We start from the raw sequence: 16,838 nt of genomic DNA on the forward strand, positions 1-16,838 counted from the left end.
AATTAAAAATTCATTCCCGAGTTTCACCAAGCACATTTCAGGACTCGGTAGCCACATACGGCTGGTGGCTACACTATGGGACGGGACAGAGTAGTGTCATCACTGCAGAAAGTTCTGTTGTACTTTCTGTGTGGGAAGAAGATGTTCTTCAGACATGGACCACTTAAGGGCTAGGGTTTTATTTATACACCCGAATTTTCCAAACACTTTGACTTTTGACTCTACCCAACATAATTTAGAGTTAAATCCCAACCTTAGAAGCCAGAAGTCACAACTCAGAGACCAGCCGTTTGGGTAAAGGCAAAAAGAAAGACTTTTCCACTATTTCCCATGATTTCTCAAAGATCATGGCTCCCAGCTGTTCTGGTGACACTCTTCGTAACACTCCGTTCTGTGGAGACATCATGGCTCTTGGTCACTCAGAAGGAGTGCGAGATTTTGAGGGTAGATGCTCCCCGGTAGATTGGGTTCCATCCTACTCAGCGTGAGAAAATCACTCCAAATATCAGACTAAAAATAAAACAAGGACAATTAATGAGCAGTAGGGTCTGGGAACTGGATCCAAACCAACCGCCCACCTGCAGTTCCTCTAGATCATGTGCTATAATGATGAGAAAAGGAATGGGGAAAAAATGTGTTCAATATCATGTTCTCAAGCTGAGCAAATAACCCCTCCCCCTTTTTTGGTCCTCGTGTCTCTAGAGAATATAACACAAAATTAAATTCCAGGCTTGTTCCAATAAGTTGAGATCAACTTTCTAGTTTTCAGAATTTACGCTCAGTCTGAATAAACACCTAAGGTTCCATGCTCTCCAATCTCACACAGAACACCTCCCCCACCTCACCCCTTAAATCTCTGGAGACTGAAAGTTTGGCAGTCAAAACGAACATTCTCACAGAAGATGTCTTATCTTTCCTCTTTCCACTTATATTTTAACTTCTTGAAAATGGCCTTCAGGGTTTCCTTTCATCATGTCTTCCCCCCGTCCTAGCAGGAGTATGGAAATATGAGAAGAAAATAACAGCATGAAAAGAAATTTCCAATTTCTACGAGCTCCCGAAGTGGGTCGGTTTGGCGTCTGTAGGAGGCCTTGTAGCCATTTGATATGAACTGCCTTATCTATGCCTATGGGTCATTTTTTTTCCAGCGGATACCCATATGATGTGAAGTTCTTTCTCAGTCCTAAGGAACAGCCTTTGGAAGGGCTATTGTCTTTACTTATTAATGTATTCATTCCTTTGCTTAGTAAACATTTATCGAGGCACTTCTACATACTAGGGAAAGAGCCAAGTGTTATTTTTACAAACATTAATAACAAATGGCTCCTGTCCTTAAGAAGCTCTTTGGAGAAAGAGAAGCAAGATGTGATGAATGCTGGGACGAAGAGCTACACAGAGGAGAGGTGCCCACTGCAAAATGTGTGAGAGAGATGTGGTTTGAGAAAGCTTCCTCCAGGGGGTGATACTTGAATTGAGTCTTAAAAGAGAGCTGCAGATCAGCCACACAGGAAGGTGGGTAGGAACATTCCAGAATAAAGGAACGGGAGAATGGCACAGTGTCTGCAGAAGGGCGAGTCAGTTGGGCAAGAGGTTGATCCAGTAAATCAGGCAGGCAGTGAAGGCTGGAGGATTACTCAGGCTCAGATGATGAGGGGCCCTCTCATTCCAAGGTGATATAAAGCCACTGAAGGATTTTACACATGGCAATGACAATAATTTCAGAGAGATGGATGTGACATATTTGCAGAGGGTGGGCTAAAGGGGGACATAGAAGAGAAGAGAGAGACGCCGAATAGATGGCGACTGCAGTGCCTCGAGTGAGAAATTACTGGTTAATCTGAGGGAGTGCTAAAGATCTGGAAAGTACTCCATGGGATGAATTCAGTAAGTATTGGGGAGTAATATTTTACTGGGGTCTCATAACCAGTTGGGTAAGTGGGAGGGAGCCAAGAATGGTTTAAAAGACAATTGAGTACCGTGTTTTTCGGACTATAAGACGCACTGCACCATAAGACGTACCTAGGTTTTAGAGGAGGAAAATAGGGAAGAAAAACCCCGCTCAACCGCTGCCTCCCCTGGCCCAGCGAGCTAGGCAAGCTACATTCGGACTATAAGACATACCCCCATTTTCCTCCCAAATTTGGGGATGAAAAGTGCGTCTTATAGTCCAAAAAAAGTAATTAAAAATAAACTAGCCTTTTAAGACTTGTTTTCAGAAAGGGGTGGTTATTGTCGGAACATCTGTCCTGACCTCTGAACTATAAAATATATGAACCAATCCTAAGGTAGGAAAAGAAAGAAGAGCACCTTTGGGCTGGCTTATGGCCCTCACAGCTGATTCTCATTACCCTAGAAAACCTTGCCTCTCAGATTAGTGTTCTATTTTCTAAGACTTCAATGACTCTCTAGAAAACAAACCAGGGAAAAAATCTAAAACATCATTTGCTAATGTGGAATATTTTGAAGTTTGGCATCCACCTAATAAGACCCTTCTCATCATTTAGTCAACAGTGTTTACTGGGATTGATTCTGTGCTAAGTATTGCAAGTACAAGAAGAGATAGACCCTCTATTCAGATTGCACTTTATCCCATTTTAATTTGCATATTTATGTCTTTTTATTGTTTGCTTATATCTAGTTATTATCTTAATAAATTAGAGCAGTGGTCCTCAAACTGTTTCATGAATAAGCATCATGTGGAGAGTTTGTTAAACTAGTTTCCTGGGCCTTCATCCCAGAGATAATGATTCTGTGGGTCAGTTAGGGTAGGACCCATGAATTTACATTCCCAGCAATAGTACAGTTGCTGCCAATATTTCTGGTTTGAGAGCCAGACTCTGAGAACTACTAGTTTACAGCTTTGCAGGAAAGTAACGTTGATGTGTGAAGCAATGTAAGGTTCTTTCTTGTGGTCCTAAAGCACCCATAACATGGAATTGACGTCAATGGGAATTACACAGGCAACAAAGGTGTCACACTGAGGCCTTAAGTGTTTATGACCAAGGCCTCGCTACCAAGCTCTCGCCTCCTGTTTTCCAGCTGCATTTCCCATTGGGCATTGCTGTTGCTATTGGTCTGTGTGTTGCTGCAGTTACAGCCCTTGATGAGGTCAAACAGTCCCAGAGGGAAAGACTTGAGAAATGGGAGCAAACTTTCTTTTGTCCGAACTTCCTTTATGCTATCTGAACTGAAAAGTCAAAGATGAATAAGCTGATCACCTCATCACCTTGAGAAGGTGGAGAGATTTGCCAAATGTTACCAGGCACCAGAAAGGCTGTGATGGTCAGCTCAGGGCCAGTCATGCAGTTAGCCTGGACCACAAAAAGGATAAATGGGTAAGAACCTCTCCCATGGGTAATTTAATGGTGTGCCAGTTACCTCAGCTATAAATTTGTTTTCTTGTGAACGATTATAAATTGTGGGTTCTTTCTAGGTGAAGTTAAGTCCCTTCTGTTTACTTATAATATAATATTCAGGAGATGTTTCAGCTTTTGCCTTCAGGTGTACATTTTTAGTCTCACATTCAGGAAAATCAAGCAGGAAACTATTGAGTAATTCAGGTGTCGAGTGAAGAGAGCAACTGGAGTGAAAAGAAGGGACAAATTTTAAAAACAGTATAAAGCAAATGGTAAAAGGCCTGGCTTCTTCAACAGGGAGAAGAGGTAGTTGAAATGCCACCCCCCCCCCGGGTTTGTAACTCTTTTGACCAGTAGAAGGATGGCATCAATTACATAAATGCGGTTTAGGAAAAATGTTGAGCTTTGTTTTGCACATCCAGGTGATCATAGGGCAGCAAAGTGAGGGTTTTGAAATAGATGGAAATTCATGACTGGAGTTCAGATGGAGAAGAGTGGCCTGGAGGATAGCATTGGGACACCCTCCTTATACATGAAAACCGAAGCTCTGTCCATGAGGAGCTCACTGAGAGAGGGTCCGGGAAGGAACGTCAGAAGTTTGAGGACTGAACACTTGGACTTGACACTTTTGTGTATTTTCAGTTGGTGTTTTGGTTAAAAGGTAAATAGTGTCACTGGAACACAGCATAGGGTCTCCATTAAAAACATGCCCATGTGCCTGAGGCCATGCACGAATCCACTTGCGTATATGCCACTGTATAGAAAACATGGCTTAATTTGCATGGCCTAGAAGTTGAACTTGGGGCATTTTTAGTTCTCTCAGAAAGGCATAAGAAAATAGTCTGAAATGGCAAACTAACTACTATTAAAATGTCTGTGACTTTTCTCCCTTTTTTCCATATCATTCACGCCATGTGATACTGGCGTGGGATACTTTCCAGCCACATTTGAAAAGCCTCCCCTGAAGTCGCAAACCCAATGGTTTGGAAGAGAGATTTCAAATAACTCAAAATATACAGTGTAAACAAACTGGCCTTTTAGTATGAAGTGTACTAAATTAAAGAAACCAGATGCTTTGGTTGGCTTGGAACAGCTGGATTATGATTGGCTCCCCTTCACTGACCATTTTCTTTGGAGCCTCCTCACCTCCTTCTCCTTTCTTCCTCCTTCCCCTTTTCCTCTCTCTCACTGTCTGCTCCCCCCTCCCTCCTGCTCTATCTGACTTTTATTTTCAGACAGCCATAAGCTCATCGGATACGGGAGACATAGCTCCCAAATATCAAATGGTTTCTGAAAATAGAGTTGTTAATTTAAATTGTTTGCCTGTACTCACAAAAATGTGCTTACTGGAAACCTGGGGTGAGAGTCTGAATCACACCTTCCATCATAGTTCTTCATGTGAAGGACTTTTCTATGTAATAATTTTATTTGACTTAAAAACTAAATATTAAAGTATTCCTCTTTCAAAACTACTAACTGGGAAGTTTTATAAGGCCTTAGGAAATCACTCACGTCTATACATGTCCAAGTTGTTTATTCATATAAAATCATGAAGCCTCACAACCATCTGCAAAAGAGGTCCAAACCCAAATATCCAAATTCTTTAAAAGTTAGATAAAAACTCAGTGAAATGGAGTGGTTTTCCCTGACACAGAAGCATTTACTGGTCAAAGCTATGCTATCTCAAATCAACTCATACTGTGAGAAATTTTTTAGTTCATATGGATTGAAATCTACTTTCATCTGAAGTATCTAGACAATTGCACCACAAATGTATTTCACCTTGAACTCTAGGGATAGACTGTCAAGAAAGAATGGAAAGAAGGAAAGGAGAAAAAAAGAACAGGGAAGAGAAATTTCACACAAGCTGAAAGCAGTAAAGACAGATCAATACCTCATCGATTAATAGACCATGGGGGGCAATTTCATGTTTCTGTGATTTAAGATAAATTCCAGCAGACCCTGACAGAAAGGTTAATTATGGCTTACTAAATAAACAGTTTGTAAGTGTAAGGTGTGCTATAGGTAGTAGGTGTAAAAAGTAATTCCCAGACACCACCTCACAACTGTTAAATACTATTGTATTTCAACCGGATAAGGGAAACTTGTTGTAGGCCGGGCCATCTAAAGTACACAAGTACTTCTGTTCTCCCTTTAGGGAGAAATTTTTGTTGTGTTTTAATAAATAAATCACAGCTTAGCAGTGGCACTGGTTCCAAATAAGTGTGTAGGGGAGGGGGGTAATTTTTTTTCATTTCACAAAGATAGAAAAAAACTCCACAAATTCTCCACAACTTCTTTTTTTCTACAAAACACCCATCACCACCACCCTTTCTCCTCACCCACCTCCCTCTCCTGGGTCTCAGCTCCGGGCCCTGGCCGGCCCTCTGGCTCGGTTCCGGCACTCACAGTAAAGCCGGGTGGGACGGGCAGGGCACATCCCGGAGATGAACGTTCCAGTGTTTTTCCCACCCCAGTTGAGTCCAACAGTAAATCTTTTCCTAACATGTATTCTTACATAGACACATTTTAGAGCAGTAACTGAGGCACCAAAGATACAAGACTTTTTTGTTGGTTAGTCTTTTCTTTCACAGTATGTCTTAGCTTCCCAGTTCTGAAACAGGAACCGAAAAATAGAGTTAGCGCTTTTTTATGCTGCATCACTCACTCCTCAGAAGCAGGAGAGAAAAAAAAAGACTTCTTTTCATAGAAACTACACATACAGCATGAGTCAGGAAATAGTTTTTGTGTGTGTGTCTTGACTTTGAATACTTAGGCCAAAAGTGCTGTCCTGGTACTGGTTTGTTTTGAAATTTATGGGGATTTGTAAAAAGCAAAGACAAAAGCTTCTGAGCTGGTAGCCCAGTTTGTCTTGCTTTTGTAATGCACTGGGAGCCTGGGTGCTCAAAGAAACAGCTCCCTGCCTGGCTGACTTTTGGCGGATTGGATCAGTTAACATCTCCAGGCAGATATGGAAATCTTGACTTTCATCATCAGTAGGATGCTGGCTATCCAGGGGATGCAGCGGTAAAGGCAAAGAGTTGAAGCAAAATAGTGGAAAGAAAAGTCAATATTAAAAAAAGTAAAAGGAATTTATGAAGCTCTCACCCTTTTCCGAGAACAGCTCCACTTGTGTTACTGGGAAGCAAATGTTAGGTGTTGGATTTACTGTGTGTCCTTTCCCCACTTTAATCCCTGGCTCCGTGGTACTCCGTCTCACTGGGCGACATTGAGATGACAGGGGATGATTGAGCTGTAGAGGCCACACTACGGACTCAGCACTATTTCATATTTCACGCCACCTTCGGGTGATTATTAAGCTCTCAGCTTTGTGAGTTTTTTGGATTACTCTTGCTCAGAATGTTTGCCCAGCGTACCCTTACGGTTTTGCTTTATCAGCCAAGTTTTACACTCTTCTGCCCGGCTGGGCTTGCTTCTTTCTTACATGGGTATTTTTAACATTTGTCCAGCAGACAGTTATTCTGCATCCCATACTAATAGACGCCACCAAAATTCATCTTTCTCAAAAGAGAAATTTTCCTGTTATTTTGTTTTCTATGTTTGGCTTGTGCATCTGGGTGACTGGAGTTATAACTCCCGTGCTTTGGGAATATTCTAGTACATTGCACTAGTCTGAATACTGGTCTGTACCTTTCTTTGGCATCTACTCTTATGTTAGTATTCCTTTCCAGGTTTCATATGATACTACTAATGCTTTCAGTATTGTAGTTCATTTCTTAAAGGTTTTTAAATATTCCCATATGCTATATGCTTTTTTCCCCTCACTCTCCTTCTTTTATTCCATGTTGGCCCCATATGGAAACTTTTCAAAAAGGCACGTATTAAAATATTGGTTTATGGGGGAATCCAGTGTCTCTTTTTCCCCAACCAACACATCACAGTCATTTGCAAAAACCTCAGCACCAATCTGACTATGAGTGTACCTTTCAGCCTTGGGTGAATTTGCATTGCATCTCCTTTGACAAAGGATTAAAGATGCTGATATTTTACTCAGAATTAAAAACCGTACAGAGGAAAGTACTGGTATTAGAGACACTCAGCAACAGCTTGAGAATGTCAGCAACTAAAGCTGTGAGCAGACAGCGCCAAGGTAGATGGAGCAGCTGCTTGGGAAGAATATTGAGAAGCCAGCTGTTATTCCCATTGGCACGGGAATGTGCCAATCACCACCCAAACTGCAGGAAGCCTGGGCCAGATTCTGGGAGAAAGGGTGCCTCCACATGCCAACTAGAAAAGGGCCTCTTGTTTCTATGTGTCAAAATTATGTCCAAGGTTCCTTATGTACTTTTCTCTCTTTAACTACCCCTTCTCCCTTCATAGGTTGGAATGGGAAAGAAAGGATATTGAGGAGGGAAACCTATTTCCCTCTCCTTTTACATTGTTCTAACAAATAATTTTACAGTTTAAATGTGGGTTATATCATGGCTGGGCGTCTTATGTTGATTGATGATGCAGACATAAACAAATACGAGTGAAACTCAGAGGGTGACTAATGCACCATCCCATATGGGTCTGTCCATTTTCTCAAGCTCCTTAACTGGGAACTAGAAATTTTGGTTTCCAAAAAACAGTACTTCAAAAGTTTCCTAAGAGAAATTTTCCCTCCAAGCAGAGAGAGAAAATGCATTTTCCCCTAAGTTTGTTTACCACTAAGTAGGAAAAGTAAAAGACATTTTCCCCCAGAATTTATTCTGACTTGGACTTTAAGTCAACTCTAGAAAAATGAGGCCCAGCTAACTGTCACTCTGGCTGAATGTAAACAGTCCTCTTCAGATCCTCAAGCATCAACTTCAACAATTTGAAAGCAGTAATTTCATGTCCCTACTTTTCAATGTCTACGCCATGCAACGCTTCCTAATTAAACAGCATAGTCTTTGCCAAGAGGGAGTATAAAAGAATCCTGCTGATGTATATATACCTACTCCTAGCTCGAGGGCACTTTGTTCCCATGTGCTTGTTTAGGGATTGTAATGCAATGTAGATATGTAGCAAGCAGAGTGATGTTTTATATGTGAAATTGGTCATTCTTTTGCTCTTAGAACTATTCCAGAAATTTAAGTAAATAAATACGTAAAAATGATTCGTCTTTCCATGGTTTCAACAAGTCAGTCCTGGTGGGAGAAAGTCCTTTCTCTAAATTGCATAAGGAAGAGCAGAAAATCAGTGGCGATTCTCTGGAGGCAAGCCAGCACACTGCCAGTATACCAGTGCCCATGAGGCAATGTAGGTCGGACCTCTTTACCAGGAAGCAAGGAGGCTGCTGAGGAGCATTCCTGGGAACTAGACAGAATAGAGATAGGAGCAGATGGAGATAAATGTAGTGAAGACTCAGTGCAGGAAAGGAAGACCTGAGTTTCGAACATGTTACAGCACATGCTATATATGTGCCATATATGTTACAACATGTCATCATACTAGTGGGGAGAGAGAGAGAAAAGACTATTCCATCATAGGGGGGTGAGGCAATGTAACCCTTTGCAGAGAAACGCGACAGACAACTTCTCTTGGTATGAGGAGAGAAAACCAGAAGTTGGTTCAAAAATTCACAAACACTAATCGAGGCTAGGCTGGCTGTCCACGACTCAGGGAGAGCATAAGCCCTGTGAGGAGAAAAGGCAGCACAATGCAGGACAACACTATCAAAAATGTCTTAAGGCAAAGTGGGATTAAAAGCCAAGTGAACAAAAGTCCACATATTCTATGAATCTGTTTTTATGAAATGTCCAGAATAGGGAGATCTTTGAGGACAGAATGCAGATTAGTGGCTGTGTAGGGCCCAGGAGGGTGCGAATGGCAGCCAAGAAGGGTTATAACTAAAGGATACTGGGTCTCTTTCTGAGGTGATGAAAATGTCCTCAGGTTGACTGTGGTGATGGTCGCACATGTCTGTGAATACGCTAAAAACTAGTGAATTATACATTTTAATTGGGTATATTGTGTGGTATGTAAATTATATTTCAATAAAGTTGTTATTTAAAAACTGTACGATAATCAAAATTTTCTTTGGTAAAAGAAAAGCCAGGTAAATGGAAAGAGCAATAAATATTTTGAGAATGGGGTCTACTTCCTCAGTCCCCCCATACCCCAGCTTCTACCCCTTTCCCACCTACCCACAGGACAGGCAGAGGGAGCTGTGAAATGTTCTTACTAACCTAGAAACAGTGAAATGGAAGTAAAACTCTTCAGAAAACACAGGTGCCTCATTTTCTACCACATTTGAAGCCCACTTAAATGTGAGGCTTGATGAATCCCAATTCAGTCCTAGGAGAATTGCAAGTTTGTGAATTATTGTTCAGCTTCTTGTCCAGACAAAAGAGCTTTACTTAACAACAAATGAACTCTTGGATAGAAAGAGTAGACACTCAAGCTGTCTGAGTCCCTCTCATAAATAACAAAAAAGATTGGCACCAGGTAGGCCTTACCAGAGACTACAGCATTTACAAAGTTCTTCTATTTGAATTTATTTCAAGCAGTCAATAAATAAATGGCTCCATGCTATTAAAAATGGAGAAAAGAGAAGACTACAAACATGCGCTTCTACCTCCTGCAATTTGGTCCATTTCCCCAGCTCCCGTCTCAGAGAAAGATGCAATTGTTCACTTGATGACCCTGGTACTCGGCATATTTTCTTTGGGACCATTTTTTGAATATTATTTTTGTATAGAGCCAAGTAAATGAATGGAGAAGTTGAAAAACATAATCAGAATGTTATATTGACACCGTTGTAGATTTTCCGAATGCCGAAAAACAAGAAATGAATGGAAATGAGTTTGCCAAAGTGAACATTTTATGCATCTTTATATAGGGCATATTCCCAAATAGAAAAAAAATGTACTTGGATAAAATAAAATAACACAATATTTATTGACCATTTTAAATTTATGACATATATTTGTCACATTTACGTAGAACTCTTACACTCAGACTTGCATTCTAAACATTTACTTCTTTGTGTGTGCCTTTTTCTCCTTCCTTATTTTCTACCTCCGGTGCTCAGAAGGCTCTGTTCGCTGTTAAGCAGGAGGTACAGGTATTCTGCCCAACCGCTGGCATAGAGTCCCCCCAGAACCATCCATTGCTGCAAACTCTCTATCCTAGTGGTACACACAGTGGTTGTTAGCGATGGTGCAGGCTCTCTGAGATACTATAAGACACCAGAGGAGATTTTTAAACTAACCCAAAGAGTCCCATAATAACATTAAACTTGAACAACCCAGAAATGACTGTGCATTTTATATCACCAAAGATGATATCTTTCCACTGGCAGGTAGTGTGGGTCTCTTCATACAGTTGTGATGAAGTTGGAATGTGTGTGGGACATCAAGGTTTGGAGAACAAAGCTATGATGCCAACTGTAGAAAAGACCCAGAAATAAGTTCCCAGTAAAGTTGGTGACAAGTTATCACTAAAAGTATGCAACAAACCTAAAGGTCCTTGTTTAGGAATTTGGAGACTTGAGCTTCTAGTTTTAGGGGCGGCAGAGATAAGAGATGGCTTCACAGATGCCACATCATAAAACAGGCCTTGTATTTTTCTTCAGAATTAGAATTGTGAGTTCTATATACTAAATAATAGAAAGTGTACCTGTATCTTATTATGCTCTTAGTCTTTTCAGTGAAGAGTTTTCAACGGTACTACAGTGTATTATTTTTGTTATAATTTTGCTTTGATGTGTGAGTACAGATTGTTGATGACAAAGATCTGCCTCAGCTCTGATTGCCCAATCCAAGGAAAAAAAAAGTGCCAATGACCCTTCTAAGTTTGAGCCAGCCCTATACAGAGTGCTCTGATTTTTTCTCAATGACCAAGTTTCTCATTGGGATCAGAGTCTTTATCTCTCCTTCCTTTGCTCCTCCCCTGCCACCCCCCCCCCCACACACACACATACACAATCCTCTTTCCCCAAACAAATTACTCTTCCATCTATTTCTCCACTTGCTGCTCTGGCCCTTCTTTTTTGCTGATTTATGAATTCACACTTCACAATTTTTACTACCTTTTCCTTTTTGAAATGTTTTACAAGTTGATTTGTTCCACAAAGCTTCTTCCAGCTCACCAGAGCAGTAATAAGCCAGTCTCCTAACTAAAGTGCCCAAATCCCAACAAGACGTACTCAGAAATGCCCAAAGATGATGTATAATGTGAGTATTTGCTTTCTGTACTCTTTGCTTTTACCTCCTCTCTCCTCTCTACTGTGCTGAACGATCATGGTTCAGGGTACGTCCTTTCACAGGTATGCTCAGTTTCAAAATTCCCACCACCCCACTGGTACCCATCTGTGGTTCTCAATAGATCTCCCCACTGAAATCATTGAGAATCTTTTAAAAAATACCTAAGTCCAAACTCACTCCAGACCTATTAAATCATAATATCTGATTAAAAACAACTGATCTTTGATAGTTGTAAAACAGAGTGGAATATTAGTCTAATTTCATTTTCCTCCCAACCCTGGGATGAAGAGGGAAAATCTGGATCACTCTGGAAATATAGTGGAAAAAAATAAGAGAAAATGTCATGCTGAATCATGACTGGAAGGTTAAAGGTGAGCAAGAGCTTATCTTTTTCCAGGATATCACCATGTCAGTCCAGAGAAATAAAACCATTTGCTTTAAATGATGGCCCCCTTCCTGTACTCCAAGTTTCCATGGCCCCCATTCCACCCTACCAAGCCCCTTCTGATGAGTCTATTGATTCTATGACCTCCAACGGATGCTAAGCTATGTTTGAGGATTGTTTTCAGGTAATGTCATCTTAATTCTCTTGGTCAGTTTCCCAAACGATGTGCTCTGAATGGGTTTTCAGTGTGCTGGGACATTGGTCCTCTTCAACCCCCAGGGTGGCCAGGCAGGCCTGGGGCAACCAAGATCCCAGTCCAAAATACTCTGGCCTGGAGCAACCAGATATATTTAGCCCAACGGGAATGAAATGTTATTTTTCTATGTGTGTTATGAGGTGAAAAGGCAGCAAAGTCCTGGAAAAATACAGATGGTAGAATCTTGAGTGTTTAAAATGATAAGCAATACAAAGCATGAAGTTTGTACTCACTATAGCAGAAATTATAGAGTACACATAAATCCATCACTTATAATAATATGTAAAGGAGTAAAGTGGTAGGCAGCATACTCGATGTGAAAAACTAAGTAACTTGTACTAAAAGAAATTGTCCCCCGATATCACTTGGTAGCATAAAAGTTATTGTCATTATATTATATTACACACAGTGATAGTAATACTTAATATAATAATACATGAGTATAGTAGACTTATAATTGGTACTCAGTGAACATTGAGAAGGAAGATTAATGTTTATTTATTGTGTCCAAAAGAATTATTTCAATACAGAATCAGTTTTTCAGTCCCAGTTCTCAGACTGAAGTCATGTAATGGGGTTTGGACACGAAGAACTCCTTCCCTGGGTTTAATTATCACAAGAGAAAAGTGGTATAGGAAAGTGCGATTCACTGAAAAGGGAATTCTGGACGGGTTAGACTTTAATTTCAAAGAGTGAGATATTTATGTTGATGACAAAATAGCTTCTTAAAGCCTTAAGACTTAAAGACAGAAAACTCAAAAAGGTAAGTTTACTATAAGGTGTACTCATTCAGTTAATTCAGGCATTGTTTTCTCAATGATGGCCAAGACATATCTTGGCCTTTGGGGTTTGTAGGTGAGAAACAAACCCAAAACAAACCCTTGGTGACTGACTAGACTTGCTGTAACTGGGACACAAGACAGGACCTGGGTTACAGGAAAAAAACACCACTCATGTTTTGGGATCTAGTAAACAAATAAAGTTCCCCAACACTCTATTGGCGACAAAGACGCCAGCGAGACCCTTTAAAGCCTTCAGTCAGATCATGGCACTCTCTCATTTCAAACCTTCTTATGCCTGCCTGCTTCTCTCTAAGTCCAACTCTCCGCTCCTTCCCTCCATTGTCCGCCCTTTGTCATCTCTCTGCCCTTGTCTCCCCCACTCGCCCTACACTCTCTCTGCTCCAGCAGGCTAGCCCCCCTGCTGGTTCTAGAATGTACCCACATGTCCTTGCGGCCATGTGCTTGCTGTTCCCTGAGCCTGAAATGCTCCCCGCAGATGGTCTCATGTCACCTCCCGCACTTCACTCCCATCTGTTCCATGTCACCTTAGAGCCATCTGTAAATAAACAGACCCTCCTTTACTTAAACTGTAGTCCCACCCCCCTCCAGGCCACCCAGCCCCCCTGGCCCCTTCCCTACTTTATTTCACCCTGTAGCACCCACATCGTGTCCCTATAGGCAATTGATTTGTCCATTTTGTTTATCATCTCTCCCTCCCCACTAGCACCTGAGCCTCGCCTCAGCAGTCACATCTTGTCTGTTTTGTTCACTGCTATACTCCCAGGACCAAGAACAGGGCCTGGCACATAGTAGGTATTCAAACACATCTCTGAGTAATAAGTAGATTAATATGCAGTTGGTCTATAACCCAAAAATGAAATTCAAACCGGAACTGTAGACAGTCAAATACGAAAAGAATGTAAGGAGTGATGATACAGAGAAGAGAAAGTAGAGGACCTCTTAGCTCCCTCCAGTGTAAGATTTTAACCTATGTATTACACACACACACACACACACACACACACACACTCCTCCTCACCCACTCACACACATTCTCCATGTAGTGAGGTATATACTCAATTGTTTTCCGTAAACAGGCACATTTTGTGGACAACTGTGTTTGGGAAAGGCTGGATGATCTCACCTTCTTGGATATTCACAGTGAACATTAATATATTGAAGGATCTGAAAAGTCCCACATGTATCAGTCAAGGTCCTCCAAATAAACAGCTGACTAATACAGAGATTTTGGTGCAAAAAATGGTTCTAGAGGAACAGAATCTTAAGGATGAGTTTTCTGAATAGGTTTCAGATTTTCTAGAATTGACTCTCTGATTAGATTTAAAGATGCTAATTACTCCATTTCCCATAGTAAAGAGTGAGCTGGTGATCTGCGGTGTGATGTGGCAATAGAGATATGCAAAATATCAACAGTGGGTACTCCTAAATCAAACACGTGTAAGAAGCATGTATGTGTTTCCTTTGAACACGTTAGTCAAACTAACAAGTATAATGAGTTTGGCTGATGGCTTCTAATGTTACTGAAGAAAGTAGGGAAGAAAAGGATGAGTTAAAGGATTCTTGTTTCTACCCCCAAGTGCTGCACAAATGACCTGAAAGCCTCTACATTTGCCCTGAAAGAGATTCACTTTCTAGAGCTGCAGAGCTGAAATTCTTGAAAACCAAGCCCAGATTCTCACCTCATCCTGCTAGTGGCTGAATTATAATACATGGCAAGGCGTCTACTGTGAAAGTGAGGGCACTAAATGGAAGGAATGGGATCCTGAAAACCAGAATGAGTGCATGTAGGAAGTCCCTGATAAAGCTTGGAATACCAGAACCCACAATTCTGATGAGCCTTCATTGCTGGTAGAAGCAGCCTCTTCATCTATCACAAGAAAATACCACAGACCGGGGGTGTCTTTAACATCAGAAATTTGTTTTCTCACTGTTCTAGAGGTTAGAGGTTCAAGGTCAAGGTATCTACACATTTGGTTTCTTCTGAGGCCTCTGCTTGCTTACAGATGGCCACTTCCTTGCTGAGTCTTCACATGGTCTTTCCTGGCTGCTTGTGCATCCCTGGCATCAATTCACGTGTCCAAATTTTCTCCTCTTATAAAAACGCCAGCCAGACTGGATTAGGACCCACCCTAGCAGCCTCATTTTAGCTTAATCACCTCTTTAGAGGAACTATCTCTACATAGAGTCACATTCAGAAGTATTAAGGGTCAGGGCTTCAACATATGAATTTGGGCAGGGGATGGAGGTTAGGAAAATACAACATAGCTGATAACTTGCAATTTTTTAGAGTTTAATTTTGTTAAACCTCTCTGTTTCCCAAAAACATTCGACTGCAGTACCCCTAATTCACATGTCTTATGATATATCAATAAATAATGCTCCTCACTTTGAATACACTTTAACACTAACCTAGATTCATATAGCAATATCAATATTATTTATGTAACATATAAGGATAATACAATGTAGAATTTATATAATATATGGTATATTTAATATTTATATAGCAATATCACTAAGAATATTCTTCATAATAAAACTTTATTACAAAGTGATTGTCAAAGCACTTTTATCCATGTGATTTCATTTGATTCCTACTTTCTGTGAGGTGTACAGGGCAGGTATCATTATCCCTACTTAGCAAAACAGACGACTGAATGAAGCCCAGAATGGAGGTGGTAAAGGCTTCTCGGGCCATTGATTTCTTTACTCGGTGAAGCAGTTTTGTTTTGTCTTGTTTTCCCATTACCATTTAGTCCTCTTATACCCTCCTTGGCCACCCCTCCCCTGCAGTCACCACACTGCTGTCCATGTCCATGAGTCCTTTTTCCTTTTTGCTCAATCCCTCCACCCCCTAGCTTCCTCCACCCTCTATATAACGCCTACCGTCCCTTAACAATATGCCGTGGCTCTCACTTCAGATCCAGACATATTATAACAGAGACTGTACCGTGTTAGCTAACAGCACAGGCTGTGGAGCCAGTCACGCTGGTTTCGGATCTGCCTTCATGCTCACCTGCCACGCCTTCCTGAAAAAGTAATTCAACACCTCTTCTCTCAGGTATGATATTGACAACAGTACTTGTTCTAAGGGATTTAATGAGAAGACTAAGTGAGTTAATTCATGAAACGTACTTCCAACAATACCTAGCACATACTAAAAATTTAATAAATTTTAGCTATTACAATAGAAATTAGTAGATTGACATAATATAATCAATTCAACCATTTCCCTACTGAGTCCAGTTTTTGCCATCTGTTTCCCTTCTGAAAAACAAACAGAAAACAAATAACACTTCGAGCTTAAAAGAATCCAAGTACCATGTTGGCACAAACTCCTGGAATGAAGAGTTCCCAAATACCTCCTGGCTCTGAGCAGGCTCCAGCCTTGAGTATGGTGGCCTGATGCTCCTTCTGAGGTCAGCAGACTTGGTGTGGAAGTCTCCTAAGAACAGGCTATCTCGTGGGACTTTGAGTATTTCCTGCCCGTGATCAGCAACATATTTTTTTGCAGGATTTTGGCAGGTTTGTCCTTGTTCCCAGCCAGAATCAGGAAGTTCAGAAGCACATAACAACAAACAATACATTAAAACACTTCTCTCAGATTATTCAAAGATCAAAAAACACAAAAATTATTCAGCGATTTTGGGACTTAGTCGCTATTTTATCTTATTAATTATATTTATTCTCATTGATGTGACCATCCATTTTTTTCCCGATGAAAACTTTTCTTGGGCAATGAATTCCACTAGACATTTTTTCTTGAACTATTAATGCATTTAAGGATAGGAAGTGATTAGACAGAGCATCACTATATTTTGCAAAAGTGTATGGATATTTTCATGT

The 16,838-nt window shown here is 40.8% G+C and overlaps 1 protein-coding gene and 1 long non-coding RNA gene across 4 annotated transcripts in view; one reads left to right on the plus strand and one right to left on the minus strand.

The window, feature by feature from the left end:
- PDE7B (phosphodiesterase 7B) overlaps nt 1–16,838 on the plus strand; it is a 293,650-nt gene that overhangs the window by 199,387 nt on the left and 77,425 nt on the right. Inside the window, exon 1 of one of the 3 annotated variants that reach the window (XM_045188807.3) lies at nt 3,174–3,335. The exons of the other annotated variants lie outside the window; for them this stretch is intronic. Within the exon in view, the coding sequence (XP_045044742.2) occupies nt 3,332–3,335 (4 nt within the window). The 5' untranslated portion in view covers nt 3,174–3,331. Of the gene's footprint in view, nt 1–3,173; nt 3,336–16,838 lie in introns of those variants that run through there. 3 annotated transcript variants of the gene reach the window in all.
- Nucleotides 228–16,392, minus strand: LOC123478849 (uncharacterized). The gene is made up of 3 exons (XR_006654226.2): nt 16,314–16,392; nt 16,009–16,079; nt 228–510 (listed from the first exon to the last, which is right to left on the minus strand). It is a non-coding gene; the product is annotated as an uncharacterized lncRNA (long non-coding RNA).

The sequence above is a fragment of the Desmodus rotundus genome, chromosome 11 (genome assembly GCF_022682495.2).
Source record: "Desmodus rotundus isolate HL8 chromosome 11, HLdesRot8A.1, whole genome shotgun sequence".
NCBI lineage: Eukaryota > Metazoa > Chordata > Mammalia > Chiroptera > Phyllostomidae > Desmodus > Desmodus rotundus.